The sequence below is a fragment of the Sabethes cyaneus genome, chromosome 2 (assembly GCF_943734655.1).
Source record: "Sabethes cyaneus chromosome 2, idSabCyanKW18_F2, whole genome shotgun sequence".
Classification (NCBI taxonomy): domain Eukaryota; kingdom Metazoa; phylum Arthropoda; class Insecta; order Diptera; family Culicidae; genus Sabethes; species Sabethes cyaneus.
Window position 1 is genome coordinate 235,484,710 of NC_071354.1, and position 21,721 is coordinate 235,506,430.

Here is a 21,721-nt window from a genome sequence, read left to right on the forward strand (position 1 = left end):
AACAGTTATGATATTAGCTATAAACTGCGACACGAACTAATTGGTGCTAAAATGCGCCGAACATTGAATGCAAATGGTAGTATAAAAACTATTTTAAGAGGAGTAAACTTTAATTAACACCCTTTCCAGCAATACCGGGTAATATCAGTATTCAAGATACAACAGTAGATCAAGTACAAGAAACACTTTTAGGAGACATTGAGATGGCTGAGGATACGTCCCACGGTTTGTAAACGTTTTACATACAAAAAGTGCATACGTCCGCAGCCTTTACGAGTTAGCACTTTTATAGGACTCTATGTTTTATAATTACTCGTTCCTACCTGTTAGACCGCTGTCCGTTCATCTGCATATGCATGTTCGCTTGCATATGCTGGATAAGCCTATTAAGCCCAACCATTATTCGAATTGGTATTGCAAATGTAATACAAGTTCATTTTTAATTCAAGTATGTCAGACAAGCAGTGAAAAGAAGAGCCACTGCTCTTTGACATTTAACAATTTTTTCGCGATCTATGCGGCTTTCGTAGTTTGGCTACTGTAATATGCACTAGAACTGAACTGTGTAGTGGCTTCGTCCGCTGGGAGGATCGAACTTTTAAGCTGTCCTACTAATTTCCAATAGATTACGTTAAAATATGTTAGAGGTAGACAGTAAAGTAGAGATAATTGGTAATAAATGTTTGTATTGATACAAGTAAAATTAACAATAATTTATATATTATGTATTATTAACAAGCGCTTGTGAAATGCATGGACATATGATGCAAATGACGCGACTTATATGATGATAAGTTTTCGTTTTTTCACCGGCCGTATACTTATAATGTATATGTCGATTAATATGTAGAAACAATAAAAATATTATTTATTCAAATGCATATACCGCTGTTGTCATATTATCTTTTCCAACATTTATAGAATCAAGCCTAAAATGTTTTGAAGACGTGGATTGCGCAGCAATCAATGAAGCTAATAAGCCCGAAAATAGTCCGCTGGTAATACGAGCATTGCAGTCAAATTCCGCGGAATCTGAGCTCGAATTAGCATATCGCACTATCAGGAATCAGGCACAGCAAATAATCGAACTTAAAGAAGTAAACCAAAGTTTGAAATTGCAGTTGGATAAAAAACGAAGCACTGAAGAGAAGTTGACAAATGAGCTTAGTTTGGCAAAACTTCAAATTCAGCAACAACAACAATTCATCACAGATTTGAAACTTGCGAACTCCAATCTGGCTAGCCAACATGTTTCTGAAGGAAAAGCCTTTAGAAAACAACTCTATAATATGGAGAAGCAGATACGAATTTGTGAACTGCAACATATGGATCATACACAATTTGTTAAACAAATGAAACTGTCCTTAAGAGAAGTACTATCGGAGAATCAAGTGGATGTTATCCTTGGAAGGAAGCAACGTGTTCACTGGACTTCTGAGGAAATATCGAAAGCATTTGCTATTCGCGTTTTAAGTAAACGTTGTTATGTGCACTTGAGAAACGAATTAAAGTATCCTTTACCGGGTATTTCTACGCTTCAGGACTATGCAAGACGGATAGATTTGAAGAACGGTTTATTGCGAGATGTATTACGAGCTATGGATATAGTTGGTCAAGGACTACAACCTCAGGAGTTAGCTTGCATTATTACATTCGATGAGATGAGCTTACGAAAAATTATGGAATACGATCAACAGGCAGACGAAATCGTTGGCCCTTACACTCATGCTCAGATCGTAATGGTGCGTGGCTTATTCAGTAAATGGAAGCAAGTGATTTTTGTAGCCTTTGACCAACCGATAACGGAAGATATTTTGAACAATATTATAAAAGAACTACATAACATTCGCTACAATGTTGTTGGTATTACATCGGATAACGGGCCGGACAATATTTCCCTGCGCAATAGAATGGGAATTACGATTGAACATACGCACTTCGACCACCCAGTAACTCAAGAAAAAATCTACGTTTTCGGAGACGCTCCACATAATCTCAAGTTAGTTAGAAATTGGTTTGTGGGCGAAGGAATTGTTTGGAAAAATCGTACGTTAAATACTAGGCTTTTACGTACCCTTATTGATGAACGAGCAAACTGCGAACTAACGCCAATCTTTGCTCTCAATAATGGGCATCTGGAGCTGTCTCCAGCTGAGAAGCAGAACGTATCGAAGGCAGCAAAACTACTTTCGCATACTACAGCAGCTGCTTTGAGAGAGCGATTCCAGGACACGGAAGACATGATAGAGGCTCGACGTTTTCAATTCATTTAAGGTGAGATGCGTTTTCATTAAGTTTTCAAACTTCAAAAACAGTTTTTTGGCGCAAAATGAAAGTTCTGTTTTTTGATATGCATTTACTGCATTTATCTTGCCGCTCTGTGCACAGAGCAAAGAATATATTTTCGTAAACAGAAATTTTATTTCAATTAAAAAACTGCTCCTAAAAATCATAAAATCATTGATGCCTCATTTCTCCGTAAGGCTTTTGACAAAATAGAGTTAAAACAATCATATAAAGCAACTGGACAACAATTGGAAACTCTCGATAACATGTGGGAATTAATGTTCGAATCTCGAGGAATCAGAAAAGGCGGAGTGATATGCAAATCGCTGGCAGTGTTTCAAAAGTCTATTTTAATGTCCATTGTATCGCTCAAAGGCCTGTTTACTGACATGGAAAAGAAATATGCAATAAAGTTTGTTTCAACATATAAGGTAAATATTTCCGTTCTGCACATCATTATCTTACAGATGATAATGTGATAGTTATGCATGTTTGCAATTTAAATGTAAATAAATGTTGTTTTCTAAGCTAAATCAAGACTTGCTCGAGAATCTAATATCGCAGATTAGAACCAGAGGAGGGTTGGATGATAGGCCTGCTCCGCTACAAGTTTTATACCGATTACGTCTGATTATTCTGGGTAAAAATCCAGGAATTACTCACCGGAACTCGAACACTATAGATCAGGATCAGAAATGTGAAGAGCGGGATGAATTTATAACGGCGCAACTGTTTATAAAAGCCAACGTAGTTCCTAGTGTTCCTGAAGAACTAAGAACTACGTTGATGAGTTTGCATTAGTTGATTCCTCGTTGGTTCCAAATGCAGTGATTGTACCGAACGATAGCAATGACGATCAGCTACCAGAATCGCTAATGTCAGGCCAGGAACAAGACGGTTTTATCTATATCTTGGGGTGGATAGCTTACAAGCTCCGTAGTTCACACCCGGAACTTGGTGATAAAACGGCAAACATTAGTATGTTGAATAAGGGAAATATACCATCGTTCTTAGCACGGCTTTCGTATGGTGGCCTCACCGTTCCGTCTCCTGAGTTTGAATCCATTGGCAAAGCAATGGAAAAAATTTTCATTCTTTGCCAAGGGACATCCGGATTCAAATTCAAAACAGAAGTATTAGCCACTGTTGAACGTCGAATTGCGGAACAACACCCTAACTTCGATAAAACCATTATACAAAAATTCGTCAAAATACGCACCATTGTGCGAATGCGATACGGAAATCTCATAAAACAGGGCTTATTGAAACCAGAAGAGAAAGCAAACGATGAAGGACCTTCCAAAAAGATTCAGCGAAAACGAATTCTCAGTAAAAGTTGCACGGCTAGGAAATACAAAAAATTAAGTTCTCAGTAATCATGTGAGTAAAGGAGATATTTTTGGCAATAAAGTCAGTTAATCTTCATTTTTCAGGTACTCTGCCTCCTTAAACAACTATAATATTATAATATTAAAAATGAATCGATATTTATTTGATAAGTATTCTATCTTACCGGTGAGTAGTGGGAAAATGAATTTAAAGGCCCACAAATTAATTAGTTTCTTATTTAGGGAAATTACCGGAAACTGTACGTGTACCTATTGGAATCTGTTTTACCTGTTTTTTATATTCAGCAACGATTCATTAGCATTATCATTGGCATTAGCATTATGTTCGCACTATGGGTATTGTCGGTAAGTTGCAGGAGAGTAACTTCGAACGCTTCTGAACTAACTCTGTTTTTGTTTAAGGAAGTTATCGGAAACTGTAAGTGTGCCTACTGGAAATTGTTTTACCTGTTATTTGATATTCAGCAACGATTAGCATTAGAATTATGTTCGCACAACGAGTATTGTCGGTAAGTTGTGGGAGAGTAACCTTGAAGGCTTCTGAGCTAATTCTATTTTTGTTTAAGGAAGTTACCGTACCGTAGAAGTGGTGATCGCGAACAACAACACTAGTATGGAGACCCAAGCGGGAAATTGGGACTAGTTTGCACTTCGCAAAACGCTACGATCAAGAAGCACACCCCGCCATACGAAGGTGACAGTGTACAAAACTCTCATCAAACCGGTAGTTCTTTAAGCTGAACTCGAAGCTGTGACGATGCCCACGGAGGATACACGCGCCCTTTTCGTGCTCGAGCGGACGTTGCTGCGGATGATATTTGGCGGAGTACAAACTGGAAGCGGAGAGTAATTTGTAATTTATTCATAATTTGACAGAAAGCTGCCAGTTACATAAATTTTTTTACACCAGTCACGGAGAGTAGCGGAGGATTTGAATCAAGAGTTACGGCCCTGCTTGAAGAGATTTCCATCTGGCATCTATGGTACATCTGGCGAAAGTCGGTAGATTACGGCCGGCCAACGAAAACAGTTTTCTTCACCAACCCCACTGTAACCAGGAACAGAGGAGCTCAGCTAGTGATGTCCGTTAATCATTCGAAGAGAACCGGTTAATAATAAATTGATAATTATAATATAATATAAATATATATTCCATGCGTTTCACTTTTTAATACTAGCCTGTTCGAAAATGTATTGTTTACTTCTATCAAAGGTGATAACTGATTTACTTCGTCCAAATTGCAAAGCTATCTTCGATGCACGTGTTTTAGACTGTAAGCTTTTACAAACGAGATGCCTACGTCACAGGTTTTTGAAGCTTTTTTTAAATGACTGCTTTTGCTTTTTAGCATACCGTTTCACCATGTCTAGATACACCATGATCATTTATGTGTGTATCGTTAATAATTATCGAACAAATTAACATTACTTATTTGGTCTGTATGAAAAATTGGCGAGCTTTGAAGTTTACCCTTGCCATGAGGGTCAGTGCAGACTTGTTGGCAACCAATTTAGCTGCGTTTGTCCAAGTTTTTCGAAATTTATCTATAGTTGTTTCTTGTTGTTTGTGCTGGGACAGCTCTCTCTTCACCAAGGCCGAATACCGCTCGATGGGGCGTAACTCTGGACAGTTAGGTGGATTCGCCTCCTTCGGTACAATATGGACTCCATTAGCATCATGCCATTCCAAAACATCTTTGGCGTAGTGACAGGATGCCAAATCAGGCCAACACAGCGAGGGTACATCATGGCTGTGTAGGAACGGTAACAATCGTTTCTGCAGGCATTCTTCACGGTATATTTCCTTGTTAGCCATTCCCGTAGTGAGGTAACTTTTGCTTGCTCGACCACAGCTACATATGGCCTGCCATACTAAATATTTTTGGGGGAACTTGGCTTTCTTCTTTGTCCTAAAATGCTCTGCAACGCCATTTCGTTTCAAGGCATGGAAACTTCGTTAAATATTCGCGATAAAGCTTACGAGCGCGTGTTTTGGCCGTCGTATTTTGCTTATCATTACGGTTTGGCACATTCCTCACCTTGAAAGACTTCATGCCTTGTCGTTGCTTAGAAGTGTGCACGAATGCTGGCGACATTTTTATTTTACGAGCAACGGTACGTACAGAAAGATCTGGTTTCCTCCTTAATATTTGTTTTACCTTAGCATCCCTTCTTCCTAGCTGTTGTCAAGCGAGTATCGAACGATTTTAAAACACTGTGAACAGTGCTTGTAATATAAACAAGTGTTATATTTTCAGAAAGAACAGACATACGTCTACCACTCTGCAAAATATTTCACTCATTGTTAATGTATTTCCTAAGCTGTATGTGTTTGGGGGTGTCCAACTTTGTCGCGAACAAGCCTTACTTATTTAGTTGGCCTAACGTCATCAGCTTGTTCCTACCGGATTCGATGCGAAAACAATTTTTGCAGGATAGTTGCCGGCATTCTAGCAACATGTCCTGCCCAACGCATCCATCTAGCTTTAACTACTTTTTGAATACTGGGTTCATTCTTCGCCTCCATACACCGTTCTCTTGCACGCTGCCAAAAATGATGCCGTTCAAAAACTCCAAGTGCTGTAAGCCCTCTTCGAGTACTGTCCACGCTTCGTTCCCGTATAGGACAACCGGTCTAATTAGCGTTCTATACAATGTGCAGTCCGTTGTGTTTGTGGAGTCCGTAATAGGCCCGACTACCGCCGATAATACGCCTTTTGATCTAACGGCTGGTGTTGTTGTCCTCTGTTGCCCGTGAGCCAAGACATGCGAACTCGTTGACTACCTCAAACTCATCCCCGTTAATTACCATGGTACTGCCTAAGCGGGCCCTGTCATGCTCGGTTCTGCCCGCCAGCATATACTTCATTTTAGACGTATTTATTTTCAACCCAATCTTCTCTGCTTCGTGTATTAGTCTGGTGTACTGATATTACACCGCCTCAAATGTTCTGCCGACAGCATCCACCCCGTCGGTAAAGCAGATAAATTAACGATAAATAATTAATTTGAAGATAAATAATTGAAAATCGTCGCTCGTCTTACACCTTCAAGCGCAAAGTTGAATAGCAGGTAGGAAAGACCATCTACCTCTGGCATTCGAATGGGTCTGAAAATCCACCAGAGATTCTCACACAGGGACTGGTTTCCATCCATCGTAGCCTTGATAAGTCTAGTAAGCTTATCCGGAAAGCCGTTTTCGTCCAAAATTTTCCATAGCCCTTATCGGTTTATACTATCATATGCGGCTTTGAAATCAATGAACAGGTGATGCGTGGTAACTCGAAATGCGCGGTACTTCTGGACGATCTGCTGCAGGGTGATGATTTGGTTCGTTGATAGACCGACCCTCCTTGAAGCCGGCATAATAATTTCCCACAAATCTGGGCCGAAATGAGATATCGTGTATCGTCAGTACGGCTGTGTTGATTCGTTCTGAGGGTCACAACTGGACCAGAGTCAAGAGGGGCCCTGTCGTGTGCGCCAGTTGAACTCCGACAGCTGACTGATGAACTTTGGAGTACTGGACTGGACTGGTCAGCTATGCCCTTCAGCGGCGTCTTGTCATTCATTCTGATACCATTAAGATGTCGAGAAATATTTTATCAATAGGCGAATATCACCATTGATGGAAGCATTTTCTTCTTCGACTAGGCAGTTAGTCCTGGGTCTCTTATCTTGTCTACAAGTCTTTTTACCCTTGTTCGACTTCATCCGAACGGAATAATTTTTAAAGTGAAAATTTCTGACAGTTGTTAACCCGCGCCTACTTGATTACATTTGTATGCCCCTCAGTAGTGATCTAGATAAGCTACGAAAGCGTTCAAAAGTAATGCGTTTCAAAGCAACGTGTATAAAAGCAAACGCTTCAGCAGCAGCAGCAGGAAAGAAAGATCGCGAAAAGGAAGCTTGTAGAAGATTCTAGGAATTCGCTATGTAAGCACAAATCGATCTCTTGTACTCTCATGGAACTGCCATATGGAAAGTTTGTGGAGATTTGGTGCAAAGTTTTGTCTATCCTTTTCACTCTTTAACAAACCTGTGCACAGACTTCACAAATAGAACAAACTTGGGAAGGTGGCAGCACCGTTTCGCGCACATAGCGAATAAAATTAGGCAACAGTGCATTCCGATTAGTACAAATAGAAGTGTCGAGCGTAAAGAGCATTCATTCGTGAAAAAGTTCCGTTACCGTTCATTCGTAAAGTTGTACTCGCGTTTAAATCGAATTAAGTTGTCGCGTTGTGAATTAAAGTATATTTGAATGAATAAAACGTGTACCAGTGAAAAACACAAAAAGTTAATGAAAATGAAAAAAGAAATCTCTCTGGATTATTGGCAACGACCTTTAGCATGAAAACACGGACACGAATCGGAACACTTGAAAGGGAAGCTCGCCTGAAGCTTGAAATCCTGGGGCTGAGCGAGGTCCGCTGGCTGGGCACTGGCGAACACAGGACATCATCCGGGCAAGTCTTGCTCTACTCTGGCATGCGAGGTGAAAATGCTACTCGAGAAAGAGGAGTTGGATTCTTACTGAGCTCAGGGGCACATGCGGCCCTGATGAAGTGGGAACCGATAAACGAGCGAATAATCGTTGCCAGACTCAGAACACGAGTTCGAAACCTTACAGCTATCCAGTGCTATGCGCCAACAGCTGCTGCCGACCGAAAGAGAGCTTTTACAGCCAGCTGAACAGCGTGGTTGAGAAAATCCTGAAGGGGGACATCCAAATCCACTTGGGCGACTCCAACCCGAAGATTGGCTCAAACTACGCGGGCCTTGAACGCGTCATGGGACGCCATGGCCTGGGAGAGATGCGCGAAAACGGAGAGCTGTTTACAGAATTGGTAATAACAACATGGTCATTGGTGGATCGCTCTTTCCCCATAGACCAGTACATAAGGTCACGTGGGTTTCCCCTGACGGCCGAACACAACCCAAGTAGCACTTGTAACCAATCATAAAAATAAAAAAATACAAAAAGGTTGCACAGCAGTTACATTTAGGATACTTGTAACGAGTTAGGTTACATAAAATTAAAAATAGTTACTTTTTAGTTTTCTAGTGACAAAAATCTCAAAAAGTTACCAGGTAGTTACCAAATGACCAAATTGAAACCTTTTTTTCGAACTGTCATCAACTTGCTGGTCGCAAAACAGTTAATTTTCCGTTACGAGCAGTTACGAAGTCAAAAAAAGTCGGCTAGTAACATTTTCGCAACAGTTTGTTCACTGTTCCTTGTAAACACAACGGATTAAGGAAAAACTAGACCTGAAGAATATTGCTAATGGTAGAGATAAACAATTGGTACACGGGTTGTGAAATGCTCTTGTGAATGCGTTTATTTACTTAATTGATGGTACTTGGAATCTTCTCCGCCCAGACATTGGTATTAAGTAAACAAATGATGATTATTCTCAAACGTCAAAACGATCAAGTTACATCGAAACGAAACCGGCAATGAAATTAGGTTACAGTGTAACTTAGAAATGACGACATAAGAAATAAGTGACTACAACAGATTTAATATTGGTTACCGTATAACCGATACCGTAACCAGGTCGAAGGCTAAGGTTACGTACAACTAGAATGTAACTGAAATGTAACCTTCTATGATTAACACTGGTGGTAACTGTTTTATTCAAACTGAAACTATTCTTTGATATTAAATTAACACTTTCTTTTCACAACAATCACTAAAAATACCTTTTCCCGATATCAACAATGTGAACAATGAACAATGGCTGCTTAAAATCATTTCATGCAATATGCCGAAAACGATACAAAACTTCAAGGACGATGGTGTAGTAGTTAGAACCAAAAGCAAAATGGCTATGAATTTTACTGTGATAGAAGTGATAGCGAAAACAACTTGATTTTTAATGGTTTCTAGGTGAATGCTCCACTAATTCATTATTGCTAAGAATAAATTTAAAAAATCAAAAAATTAAAATTTGAATTTTTATATTTGATTTACAAAACATCAATTTTTCAAAGAAGTAAGTAACGAAAAGCTATATTAAATAAGAGCGCGTGAATTTTTCAAAGCTAGAATCATGCATTTCACCATAAATTTGAAACTGCATTAAAATTTGTGTTGAAATAATAATTTATACACTCTTCTATATTCAAAAGTTAAATTTACTGCTTGACGTTGACAGCCATAGATTGAAATAATAAACCTGCTACATTTTCGCTATGCAATAAAAGTTACAAGATAACTAATTTGCCACCAATTGAAAGTCAATTTACAGTTTATGTGTAACTTCAATAGTAACCATTTTGTAACTATACATGTTACATATTGGTTATTGAGTAACTGTTAATGCAACCAGATTTAGTTACATAAGTTGCGCTATTTCGGTTACACAACTGTTATATTTTAGGTTACTGTAACCGAAGTTTTACATTTAAATTTGTCGCATATCAGCCGCTGCGACTCAATTGTGACAACGTGTGCTACTTGGGAAAACCAAATCGACCACATCTGCATCAGCCAAAAATGGCGAAGGAGCCTTCTTGATGTACGCAACAAACGCAGCGCTGATATCGCATCCGACCATCATCTTGTTATCGGCGAAATACGTTTGCGCGTCACACGTGTCCAACGACGGTAGGAAAAAGTTGGATGCCGCTACGACGTCCGCCGATTGGAGAATCCTGAGGTGAAAAGGGCCTTTGTCGAACAACTTGAATCCCGAGCCTCGGAGTTGCCACCTGGTGGATCCGTCGAAGAGCAATGGACCGGCATCAAGAACGCCTTCATCACAACCAGTGATGAAACCCTCGGCAAAGCGCGCAGCGGACGGAGGGAGTGGATCTCGGATGAAACTTGGAGGAAGATCGACGAGCGGAGAGAGACGAAAGCCGGTATTAAGCGAGCGCGAACCAGACCGGCAAGGACAGCTGTCCGTTAACGATACGCCGAACTGGAAAGGGCTGTTAAACGTGCTTGTAGGCGGGACAAGAGAGCCTGGACTAACTCCCTAGCCGAACAGGGGGAAACCGCTGCCGCCAATGGTGATATTCGTTTATTATATGATATTTCTCTCCGCCTTAGTGGTGCCAGAATGAATACAAAGATGCCGCTAAAGGACAGAGCTGGTCAGTTACTGACTGACCGTACAGAACAGCTTAAGCGATGAACTGAACATTTTGAACAACTCTTCCGAGTTTCAAATGTCAGAGACCAACAAAACCAGCAGCGTATGACGCCTACAGTTCGTCGAATTAATCGTGTCAACTCGGAGGCGCCGTCGCTGGATGAAATTGTGGCAGCCATCAAGAGTATGAAATCCAATAGAGGGCCAGGGATAGACTGTATTTCAGCCGAAATGCACAAAGCTGACCCATCTTTGTCAGCCCAGATGATCCGCCATATATGGGAAGCAATATATGGGAAACCGCAACTTTTTCGGTGGACTGGATGCAGGGCATATTGGCCAAAGTCCCTAAGAAAGGAAATCTAACTGAATGCGGTAACTGGCGTGGCATCACGTTGCTCTGTATTACTCTCAAAGTACTCTGTAAGGTAATCTTCAACCGGATTCAGGAGAAGATCGACGCTACTCTCCGGCAGCAGCAAGCTGTATTCCGTGCTGCCCGATCATGTGTAGATCATATCACAACGCTCCGCATAATGTTGGAGCAGATCAACGAATTGCAGGACTCTATTCTGCTGGTGTTCGTTGACTTCGAAAAGGCGTTCTACCGACTCAGCCACGAAAACATATGGGGTGCACTTAGGCATAGAGGAGTTCCAGATAAGCTAGTCCATCTCATCGAGGCTCAGTACGAGGCATTTTCGAGGAAGGTTTTGCCCGGCGGCATCTTGTCCGACCCCATAAGGGTTACTACTGGCGTGAGACAGGGCTGCATTTTATCACAGCCTCTGTTTCTCATCGTTATGGATGAGTTGGAGCAATTGACAGTAGACCAAATCGAGGATTGCCTTGGAATCCTCTAACGATGGAGCAGCTAAATGACCTCGACCTAGCCGACGACATTGTCTTGCTCGTATAACGCCGAAACGATATGCAGAGCAAGTTAGATGACCTCTCCGACAGCTCCCAGGCAGCAGGTCTCACAGTCAATGTAGCGAAAATTAAGACTATGGTAGTAAGCACTGACAATTCCACCAACTTCACAGTAGCGGGACAACAAGTTGAGCAGGTAGACGCCTTTCAATATCTTGGATGCCAAACAACGCCCGATGGCGGTACCAAGACTGATATCGCCACACGGATTAGGAAGGCCAGTGGTGCCTTTGCAGGTCTGCGAAACATTGGGCGCTCAAATGTTAAATTCAAATGTTAAATCCGTACTGCTGTATGCCTGCGAAACGTGGTGCGTCTCAGCGGAGATAACGCAAAAACTGCAGGTATTCATTAACCGGTGCCCGGTGGCCTGATAACTGGATATCCAATGAGGAACCCCATCGTCGGTGTCATCAACGGCCGATAGCCACAGAAATTCGTGAACGTAGGTGGAAGTGGATCGGATACACCTTGAGGAAAGGAGCGAACGAGGTCAGCGTAGAAAAGGAAGACCGCTGTAGACGAGAACCTATTCTGGCGACAGGTAAAAGCCATGGCAGGTAACCATCAGCCCTAGAGATCTCTGATTTTATCCCTATGTTCTGCCGGACCGTAAGTAAGTAAGTAAGTAAGATATCTGGCGGAGTACAAACTGAAAGTGTAGAGTGGCGAAGGCGTATGAATCACGAGCTACAGGTACTGCTTGTACATCTGACGAAAGTCGCTAGGCTAAGGTGGGTCGGAGACGTCGTAAGGATGCCAGACGACAGTGCGACGAAAACGGTTCTCTCAAACAACCCCATCGGCATGCCGCAGCGCCACAACCAGAGGAGCTCAACGTGCAAGCTGGCTCGACCAGGTCGAAAAGGACTTACGAGTTCTGAGACTCCTGGAGTCCTGGAAAATTTGCGACGAGTGGCCCAAGATCGAGTTGAATTGAAACGACTGTTTGAAGCAGCACAAGGCACTGCGGCGCTATGCTGCTGCTGACGATGAACATGGTTATGAACATTGATGCGTGTTGTACGTAAGACCACAAATAATATTAATAGACAGTTTAATTTACGGAAATTTTGGACCGATATTATAAGATAATTTTGTCATATTGTTGGGAATATTTGTTAGCAAAAACTTTATCTGAAGGTGCAGGTGGGTTATTGGTAACATCCATATTATACGGACAACGCAAAACAAACTGACCTTATGTTGAATAGTAAATAATTTAGAGAAATATTATTTAGTAAAATCATTTTATTTACGAATTCATTTTGTTATGTACATTATTTGTTTATTACAATTTTGTAAAAAAAATATTCGAGCATTTTTGTTAATATTATTTCATTTTAATTAGATTACAAAAAAATAATATTGCTTCCATTAGATTTCATTCTATTTTTGTCTCCGTGCTTACGGTTAAAAGTAAAATCATTATTCTACGGACTGATTTTTTTGTTTTGTTTTACAGTATAGATTAAAATTACACTTCGTTAAGCTTAACAGAAATCCTTTAAATTAAATCATTTAGTAACGATCGTTTCCACTTGCTACGCTTGCACTGGTTACTTTAAACTCGATTTAGCTGCTGCGAAAAAGTACGAAAAAATAATTTTCAAATCTGTCAATATTTCGCGCTTTCGTTCTTAGTATCGGGTTATTTCCCGGTCGGAGTATTTCCCGCTCATTTTGCTAACCGAAAACCGATCGGAGTATCGGTCACGTTCGTCGAAACGATCCGTCTTGTAGTCGATCTCGTGCGGCGTGTAGCCGATGCTTTTCTGCCAGTGCTTCGTCCAGTAGAGGTCTTCGTTGCGCAACTGATCCGGTGTTTTAGCATCGCGGCACACTATCACGCAGTAGATCATACTGCCGACGAGCGTGGCGAAGCCAAAGATCAGGAAGATTACTCCCAGTATCCTGGTTCGAGGGGAGACGCGGTTAGTGTTGGTAGTATTAAAAATAGGCTTTGGGGCTTACCATACGAAGAGGGGTTCCATAAATTGCATCACTATCACGAAACCGAGAGTGACCAAGATCAGACCCAAATTCAGGAGTAACATCAGACAGCAGACACCTTTTACATTCGGACAGAACGGATTCGGTGCGGACATCGCCTCGACCTTAGCACCATGGCGCCGTGAGCTGCGACCCGTTTTCGCCGTACTGGCAACACTGTACACGCTGCGGGGTCCACGCGATGAATGGTGATTCCGGTGGGCACTGTAACGACTAAAGGACAAAATTGATGAGCCGCTCCGAGTGTGGGATTCTGCGAGCTTACCTAATTTCCGATGGAGCTTTGTAAGCTGCCGACGTAACGTAGATGTCGCTTCCCGTTTCACCGCCGTGATCATAGCTGAGAGCCGACGGCGCCCGCGGAGGGGCGCGCGTCGGTGGACTAGAGAGTGGCCGTGGACCTCCGGCGGGTCCGTTGGCTGCCGTTCCGTTCTGCTGGAACTTTTCGTTCGATCGGGACTTCCGCGAGGGGGCGGTCGGCGGTGTGGCCCGTTCGTTGTTAACCGTAAACTCCGACACCGTTCGGTCCGAGGCCGCCCGTTGGCTGTCCTCGCCGTCGGTCGAGTAACCCCGGTTGGCCTGTGCGTACGGTAGATCTACCGTATCGCGTCCGCCATGGTTTGCGATGTAATGGTTGCCCTTAACCCTAGGGAGGGGATGAAAAGCAATTAGTAAAATTCACGTAAATGTTAAAATTTCTTATGGCATTAGTCTTTCCAACAGACGAAAGAATTGGTGGTAGAAAGTAATGAAACATAAGTGTTGATAGTATCTCCAGGGCGAGACAAGGCGTGAAGGAGAAAGAACGGAAAATTAGATTGAAGCAACACTTCAAGGTTCTTAGTGCCTTCCTTTTCACCAAACTAAGAGATCTCAGTGAAATAAAAGTGAATTGTTACATCGCCCAGTGCCCGGAGCAGTCATTTCTGTTGTGGTGCTCTGACATTAATTAAAACTGTCATTGAGGTAAGCTTTCAATTCTAACAAATTTTATGACAAAAGCCGGACAAATCGAACACTAATGATTTTTTTTTAATTATTGAGCCCGAGGCCCCCTGCTGACTGCACCGACCCTGGTTAGAATTCACTTTCATTTCCACATAACCGTCGTCGTCGTCGTCACCGGTAGACTCACTTTTTGACCGTCCGCTCATGGATGTTTTTCAGCATTTTTCCACGGGTATATCGGGTGGCTCGGGGTTCGTTGATGGAGAAGAAAATGGCGCGAAGCACGAAGACGGAGCGGTAGTTAAACGCTAGTAATTATTTTATTGCCGCTGGAGGTTCGCTGCTCTCCTTGGTCAGCGAGTGATTTTCTTCGCGTGCTGTGGTCAGTCAGTGGTGGCTACTCAGTTCCGATCGTCATAAACAACATGTTCCGTGGTGGCGGTGGCAGCGGCAGCGTCTCGATGGAGGAAGCGAGGGCGCGTTTTCACTGATCTTGACGGGCTTTTCTTCTCGGGCACGAGCTGGGGCTGGGCTGGGCTGGGTTGGAAGGTCAACGCGGTGCCACCGCTGATCGCATTGTTTCGCTCGAACCGGAGATTTTTTTTTTTCCTTTATTTTCGTTCACTGCCGTTCGATCTGCAATCCGATATTTGCCGGTGTGCCGCGAGGATGGAGAAAAAATCGAGCGCGCATTGATGGATGAATGTTTTGCAAAGCGGGGCAAATCGATGGCGCAGCTTCAATCGACGGTGCGGGGTAAATCTGAAAGTGAAATGGAGATGAGAATCGATTACAGACGTTATTATTTGATTTGCTAATAAGCAACCGTGAACGAGGAGAGGATAGCGGGTGCAGCGGGGTACGTTCAATAATATTGCGGCGGATGTTATGAAATGATTTTGATAGATTTGTTTTACGAGCGTAATTTGTTTATTTAACTTTAATCTTTAGCAATCAAGAGATTGTAATTTATATTAGAGAGAGAGAGAGCAAATCTGCAATTTGAATAAAATAAATTATTGAGAAATTGCAATTACTTGATAACTTAGCTACAAAAGTGTATGTTTACTCGTTTTAACAGCAGGAAACTAAACCTAAAGATCGTATTTATAAGCATTAAAGCTTAATTTTATATCGACTGGAATTGTATTTTACTTTCTATAAAATATAAGAGTCAAAGGAAAGTTGATTTTATTCAATATTATTTGCTATTAAAAGAAAATAAAAGTTCACTCTTTCATATTAGGTGCATCATGTGAAATACATTAAGTAAGCCTTTATATTGTCCTTACATGAATGGTTCTTAGAGTTTAAAAAAGTACGAGATTTAACCTCTCTAGAGAAATTGACCTAGGTTTTTAAATTTAAGAAAAAACTATAGTTCGATAACTTTTGTTAATAAAAACTTGAGAGTAATTTTTATATGCATTACAGTTATAAGATCCCATGCACTAATGTGCATTTAATTTTAATTTTAATTTTAAAAAACTCTCCGTTACATGTAAATCAACATGCATACCATAATTCGGAACGGAAACCGTATTGCACTGTTTTTAGTGACGTTAATTGAGAAATCGCTCAAATATCAAGAGACTGCACTTTGTGCTTTTCTCGATATTGAAGGAGCTTTCGATAACACTAAGAGCTGGTTTCAAGTAATGCTCTCGAGCAGACAAATTACAGCATCATTGGGAGATATGTCGGTCACGATTTCGGTGATCAAAGGATGTCCACAGGGAGGAGTTCTCTCCCCCCTGCTCTGGTCACTGGTGGCCGACGTACTCCTTCACAAGCTATCACAGCTTGTTATGAGACCATTGCTTACGCCGGCGACGTTGTACTAAGCGTCAGAGAAGAGTTTGACGCAGTATTGTCAAGTTGCTTGCAACGAGCTCTAAACACCACCATGTTATGTTGCTCACAAGAGGGACTTAATGTTAAGCCCACCAAAACAGTCGTTATACCATTCACTAGGTGAAGGAAACATACCATTACTCCCCCTATACTGAATGGTGTCAGGCTGGGCTTCAGTAATGAAGTCAAACACCTCGGAATAATTCTCGATAAAAAACTGAACTGGGCTGCCCGCCTATGCTGCAGTCGTATGGTGGCCAAAGGTGAATGAGGTGACTGCCCAAGCCAAACTAAGCTAAGTTTAGCGCCTGGCCTGTTTTACAGTTACCAGTGCCATGCGTACAACCCAAGTAGCACACGTTGTCACAATTGAGTCGCAGCGGCTGATATGCGACAAATTTAAATGTAAAACTTCGGTTACAGTAACCTAAAATATAACAGTTGTGTAACCGAAATAGCGCAACTTATGTAACTAAATATGGTTACATTAACAGTTACTCAATAACCAATATGTAACATGTATAGTTACAAAATGGTTACTATTGAAGTTACACATAAACTGTAAATTGACTTTCAATTGGTGGCAAATTAGTTATCTTGAAACTTTTATTGCATAGCGAAAACAATGCAGCAGGTTTTTTATTCCAATCTATGGCTGTCAACGTCAAGCAGTAAATTTAACTGTTGAATATAGAAGACTGTATAAATTTCGCTTGTTATTTCAACACAAATTTTAATGCAGTTTCAAATTTATGGTGAAATGCATGATTCTAGCTTTGAAAAATTCACGCGCTTTGATTTAATCTAGCTTTTCGTTACTTACTTCTTTGAAAAATTGATTTTTTGTAAAACAAATATGTACAAATATAAAAATTTTAATTTTAATTTTCTGACTTTTTAAATTTATTCTTAGCAATAATGAATTAGTGAAACATTCACCTAGAAATCATTAAAAAACAAATTGTTTTCGCTATCACTTAGTAAAATTCATAGCCATTTTGCCTTTGGTTTTCTACTCCACCATCGTCTTTGAAGTTTTGTATCGTTTTCGGCATATTGCATGAAATGATATGAAGTAGACATTGTTCATAGATATTGGAAAAAGGTGTTTTTAGTGATTGTTGTGAAAAGAAAGTGTTAAGTTAATATCAAAGAATAGTTTCACTTTGAATAATACAGTTTACCAGCAGTGTTAATCATAGAAGGTTACATTTCAGTTACATTCTAGTTGCACGTAACCTTAGCCTTCGACATGGTTACGCTATCGGTTACGGTAACCAATATTAAATCTGTTGTGGTCACTTATTTCTTATGTTGTCATTTCTAAGTTACACTGTAACCTATTTTCATTGCCGGTTTCGTTTCGATGTAACTGATCGTTTTGACGTTTGAGAATGATCAAAATTTGTTTACTTATTACCAATGTCTGTGCGAAGAAGATTCCAAGTACCACCAATTAAGTAAATAAACGCATTTACAAGGGCATTTTGCAACCCGTGTACTAATTGTTTATCTTTACCATAAGTAAAATTCTTGAGATCTAGTTTTTGCTTATTCTGTTGTGTTTACAAGGAACAGTGAACAAGTTGTTGCGAAAATGTTACTAGCTGACTTTTTTTGACTTCGTAACTGCTCGTAACGGAAAATTAACTGTTTTGCGACCAGCAAGTTGATGACAGTTTGAAAAAAGGTTTCATTTGTGTCACTTGATAACTATTTGGTAACTCGTAACTGAAAGGTGACTGTTTTGCGACGACCAAGTTGTTGACAGCTCGAAAAAATGGTTTCAATTTGGTCATTTGATAACTACCTGGTAACTTTTTGAGATTTTTGTCACTAGAAAACTAAAAAGTAACTATTTTTAATTTTACAAGTTACAAGTATCCTAAATGTAACTGCTGTGCAACCTTTTTGTATTTTTTTTATTTTTATAATTAGTTACAAGTGCTACTTGGGAGAGTTTTAAAAATTAATTCGTGGTCTGGTTATAAGCAAATGATGGAGTAGCCGCAAATCGCTCAGAAAAAATTGAAAATCATTTTACTTCCGCCTGACTCAACCTCGGTTCTGTAAACGGCAGATATATATTAATCGGCCATTTAAGGATCTCAAACGAAACGTATGTAATAAAATCACAATCTTTACAAAGCGGAACAATGTATTGGCAATTCTATGGTATCATGGTTTTTATGGTATCATGGTATTCATGGTATCGGAACGTCTTCATTGATGAACATCCATATGAATTTAATACACCAGCGCAATTTTGTCTTGATATTTCAAGATATGCAACATGCAAAAAACAACCTTGCATGAATTTTTGCTTTTTCAATTACATTTGTAGTTTCAATTCAGAACACCAAACATGCATACCGGAATTAACGAGGAGAAAAGTTTAATAACACTTTCAGGTGAACCAAAAAGTGATTTTAGAAAAGCTTGTTGCATAATTTAATTATTCTTTTCAAACAATATCATTTTCCTTTTGATCTGTTACTTAAACGTTTAGGATATTCATAATGTATCATGCGCCTCCATTAAGTCAAATGCCCATACACATTTCAAGTTAAGTTTTCTCAAAAAAGTTCCATAGGCTACACCTATACGAGAAATGCAATGAAGTTCTGGATCGACAGGACTACACTATGGTGTATATAGTTAAGCTCTAAGCCAGCCTATGACCGATAGTGATGTTTCCTTGTCAGCGAAAACGCTGCTGGTACCCGTTCGCCAAGGCTCGATCCATTATTGGATCAAGCTGAAAACGGTAATCCTGCCACAAAATGAGCAGCTTTCGCTGTATTCAGATGAACCTCCACCATGCCAAGAGCGCGTCTACTGTCCTATTCCCGTGGTAGTCCCGACGAAGCAAGAGATAAGCAGGAAGCAGGAGATAGTCGTTGCGTCCGTCTACTTTCCAGGGGACAAGGATGCAAGGTTGCTGAATTCGTGCGGTACTGCAAGGCAGTCAACAAGCCGTACGTGATAGGCTGCGGCGCAAATGCGCACCACACGGTATGGGGCAGCTCGGACACAAACAACAGGGATGAGTACCTACTTGAATATCTTACTTCTAACGATGTCAATGTAATCAATGTAGGGAATGACCCCACCTTTATAAACGCTATCAGACAAGAGGTCCTAGACCTTACTCTATGTAGCGCCTCTATAGCTGAGAAAGTCAAAAATTGGCATGTCTCTGATGAACCAAGTTTATCAGACCACAGTCATATCATTTTCGACATCGAGGCTAATCCTCGAACACTTCAGGAATCCGAGGAAAACCAAGTTGAGTTCCTTTAGGGATCATCTGATTGCCTCACGTAATTCCTGTCACAATAATATACGAACTCCAGTTGAGCTGGATATCGCCGCTAGTGACCTGCAATGTAGGATCACAGACGCGTATAACACAGACTGTTCCGTAAACACGCGAACAGTTTGCCGTGATGTGCCCTGGTGGAATGAGACGCTTAGCAATCGCCGTCGGAAAGCAAGGCGTTCAATAGGGCCAAAATCACGTCTAACTGGGACGACTACAGAGCCTCCCTCACCAAATACAACGCTGAGCTACGCAAAGCCAAAAGGAAATCACGAGTTAAATTTTGCGAAAGCATACAAACTGTGCCAGAGGCTACACGTCGGCAGAAAGCGATGTCCAAGGACCACTGCAATGGTCTAGGGCAATTAAAAAAAGAGGATGGGAATCTCACTGTTACCACCACGGAAACTCTGGAAGCTCTAATGAACACGCACTTCCCTGGTTCGACAGTGACCACTGGAATGGGTCATTACACAGTGTGCCAAATGATTCGGTTCTACCTGCACGCCGATTGTTCATGGAGGCTTCGATCAATTGGGCACTCTTTTGAATCAATGAAATCTCCAGGTCCGGATGGTATTCTACCCGTTTTCTTACAAAAAACGAACGGCATTTTAAAGTCCGAGCTCATCAACCTCTTTCGAGCCAGTTTCACTTTGGGGTATATCCCGGAGAACTGGCGGAAAGTAAGGATGGTGTTCATAGCTAAGGCTGGCAAAAAAGACAAAACCATGCCTAAGGCTTTCAGACCGATAAGTCTGACTTCAACGCTTCTTAAGCTGATGGAGAAAATCACGGATAACTATATCCGCAATACCAACACGGTAAATCGGAACGGAAACCGCACTGCACTGCTTAGTGACATTAATTGAGAAATCGCTTAAATATCAAGAGACAGCACTTTGTCCGTGCTGATTTCGGTGATCAAAGGATGTCCACAGAGAGGAGTTCTCTCCCCCCTGCTCTGGTCACTGGTGGCCGACGCACTCCTTCACAAGCTTTCACAGCTTGGTTATGAGACCATTGCTTACGCCGGCGACGTTGTACTAATCGTCAGCGGAAAGTTTGACGCAGTATTGTTAGGTTGCTTGCAAGGAGCTCTAAACACCACCATGTTATGATGCTCACAAAAGGGGCTTAATGTTAACCCTACCAAAACAGTCGTTATACCATTCACTAGGTGAAGGAAACATACCATTACTCCCCCTATACTGAATGGTGTCAGACTGGGCTTCAGTAATGAAGTCAAATACCTCGGAATAATTCTCGATAAAAAACTGAACTGGGCTGCCCACCTATGCTGCAGTCGTATGGTGGCCAAAGGTGAATGAGGTGACAGCCCAAGCCAAGTTGTCTTACAGTTACCAGTGCCATGCGTACAACACCTACTGCAGCCATGGAGGCAATGCTATGCTTACTGCCTTTGCATCTTCATGTGAAGAAGGAAGCAGAGCTCGGCGCACTACGGTTGCAAAGGAGTAAAACCATACTCGAAGGTGACCAAATCGGTCATCTTCGCATACTTCGGGAATTCAATCTGACACCCTTAGTAACTTCAGTCTCTGACTGCATGGAAGCCAGGCCCAATATGGACGTTCCATATGAGGTGATTGAAACAGATCGCTCAATGTGGAATAATGGAGGGCCAGATCTTCCATCTGGAACTATCTGTTTTTTTACAGATGGTTCAAAAATGGGGGCCTGCACAGGCTCCGGAGTCTACGGACCCGGCATCAGGGAAACTATCTCATTAGGAAAGTGGCCCACCGTTTTTCAAGCAGAAGTATATGCCATATACATCTGTGCGACAATATGCTTGAAACGAAAGTACAGGCATGCGAAAATCGGTATCTTCACGGACAGCCAAGCAGCACTACTGGCTCTCAAGTCCGCCAAATGCGTGTCCAAAT

General features: G+C 41.4%; 1 protein-coding gene across 3 annotated transcripts in view; it reads right to left on the bottom strand.

The window, feature by feature from the left end:
* Positions 1-12,961: 12,961 nt before the first annotated feature.
* The window catches only part of LOC128735044 (uncharacterized), a 291,676-nt gene continuing 282,916 nt past the window's right edge, over positions 12,962-21,721 (bottom strand). For all 3 annotated transcript variants that reach the window (XM_053829511.1, XM_053829510.1, XM_053829512.1), the window contains 4 exons: positions 14,823-15,397; positions 13,953-14,333; positions 13,649-13,900; positions 12,962-13,588 (listed from right to left, as the gene is read on the bottom strand). In XM_053829511.1, the coding sequence (XP_053685486.1) occupies positions 13,315-13,588; positions 13,649-13,900; positions 13,953-14,333; positions 14,823-14,857 (942 nt within the window). In that variant the 5' untranslated portion in view covers positions 14,858-15,397 and the 3' untranslated portion in view covers positions 12,962-13,314. The remainder of the gene's footprint in view (positions 13,589-13,648; positions 13,901-13,952; positions 14,334-14,822; positions 15,398-21,721) is intronic.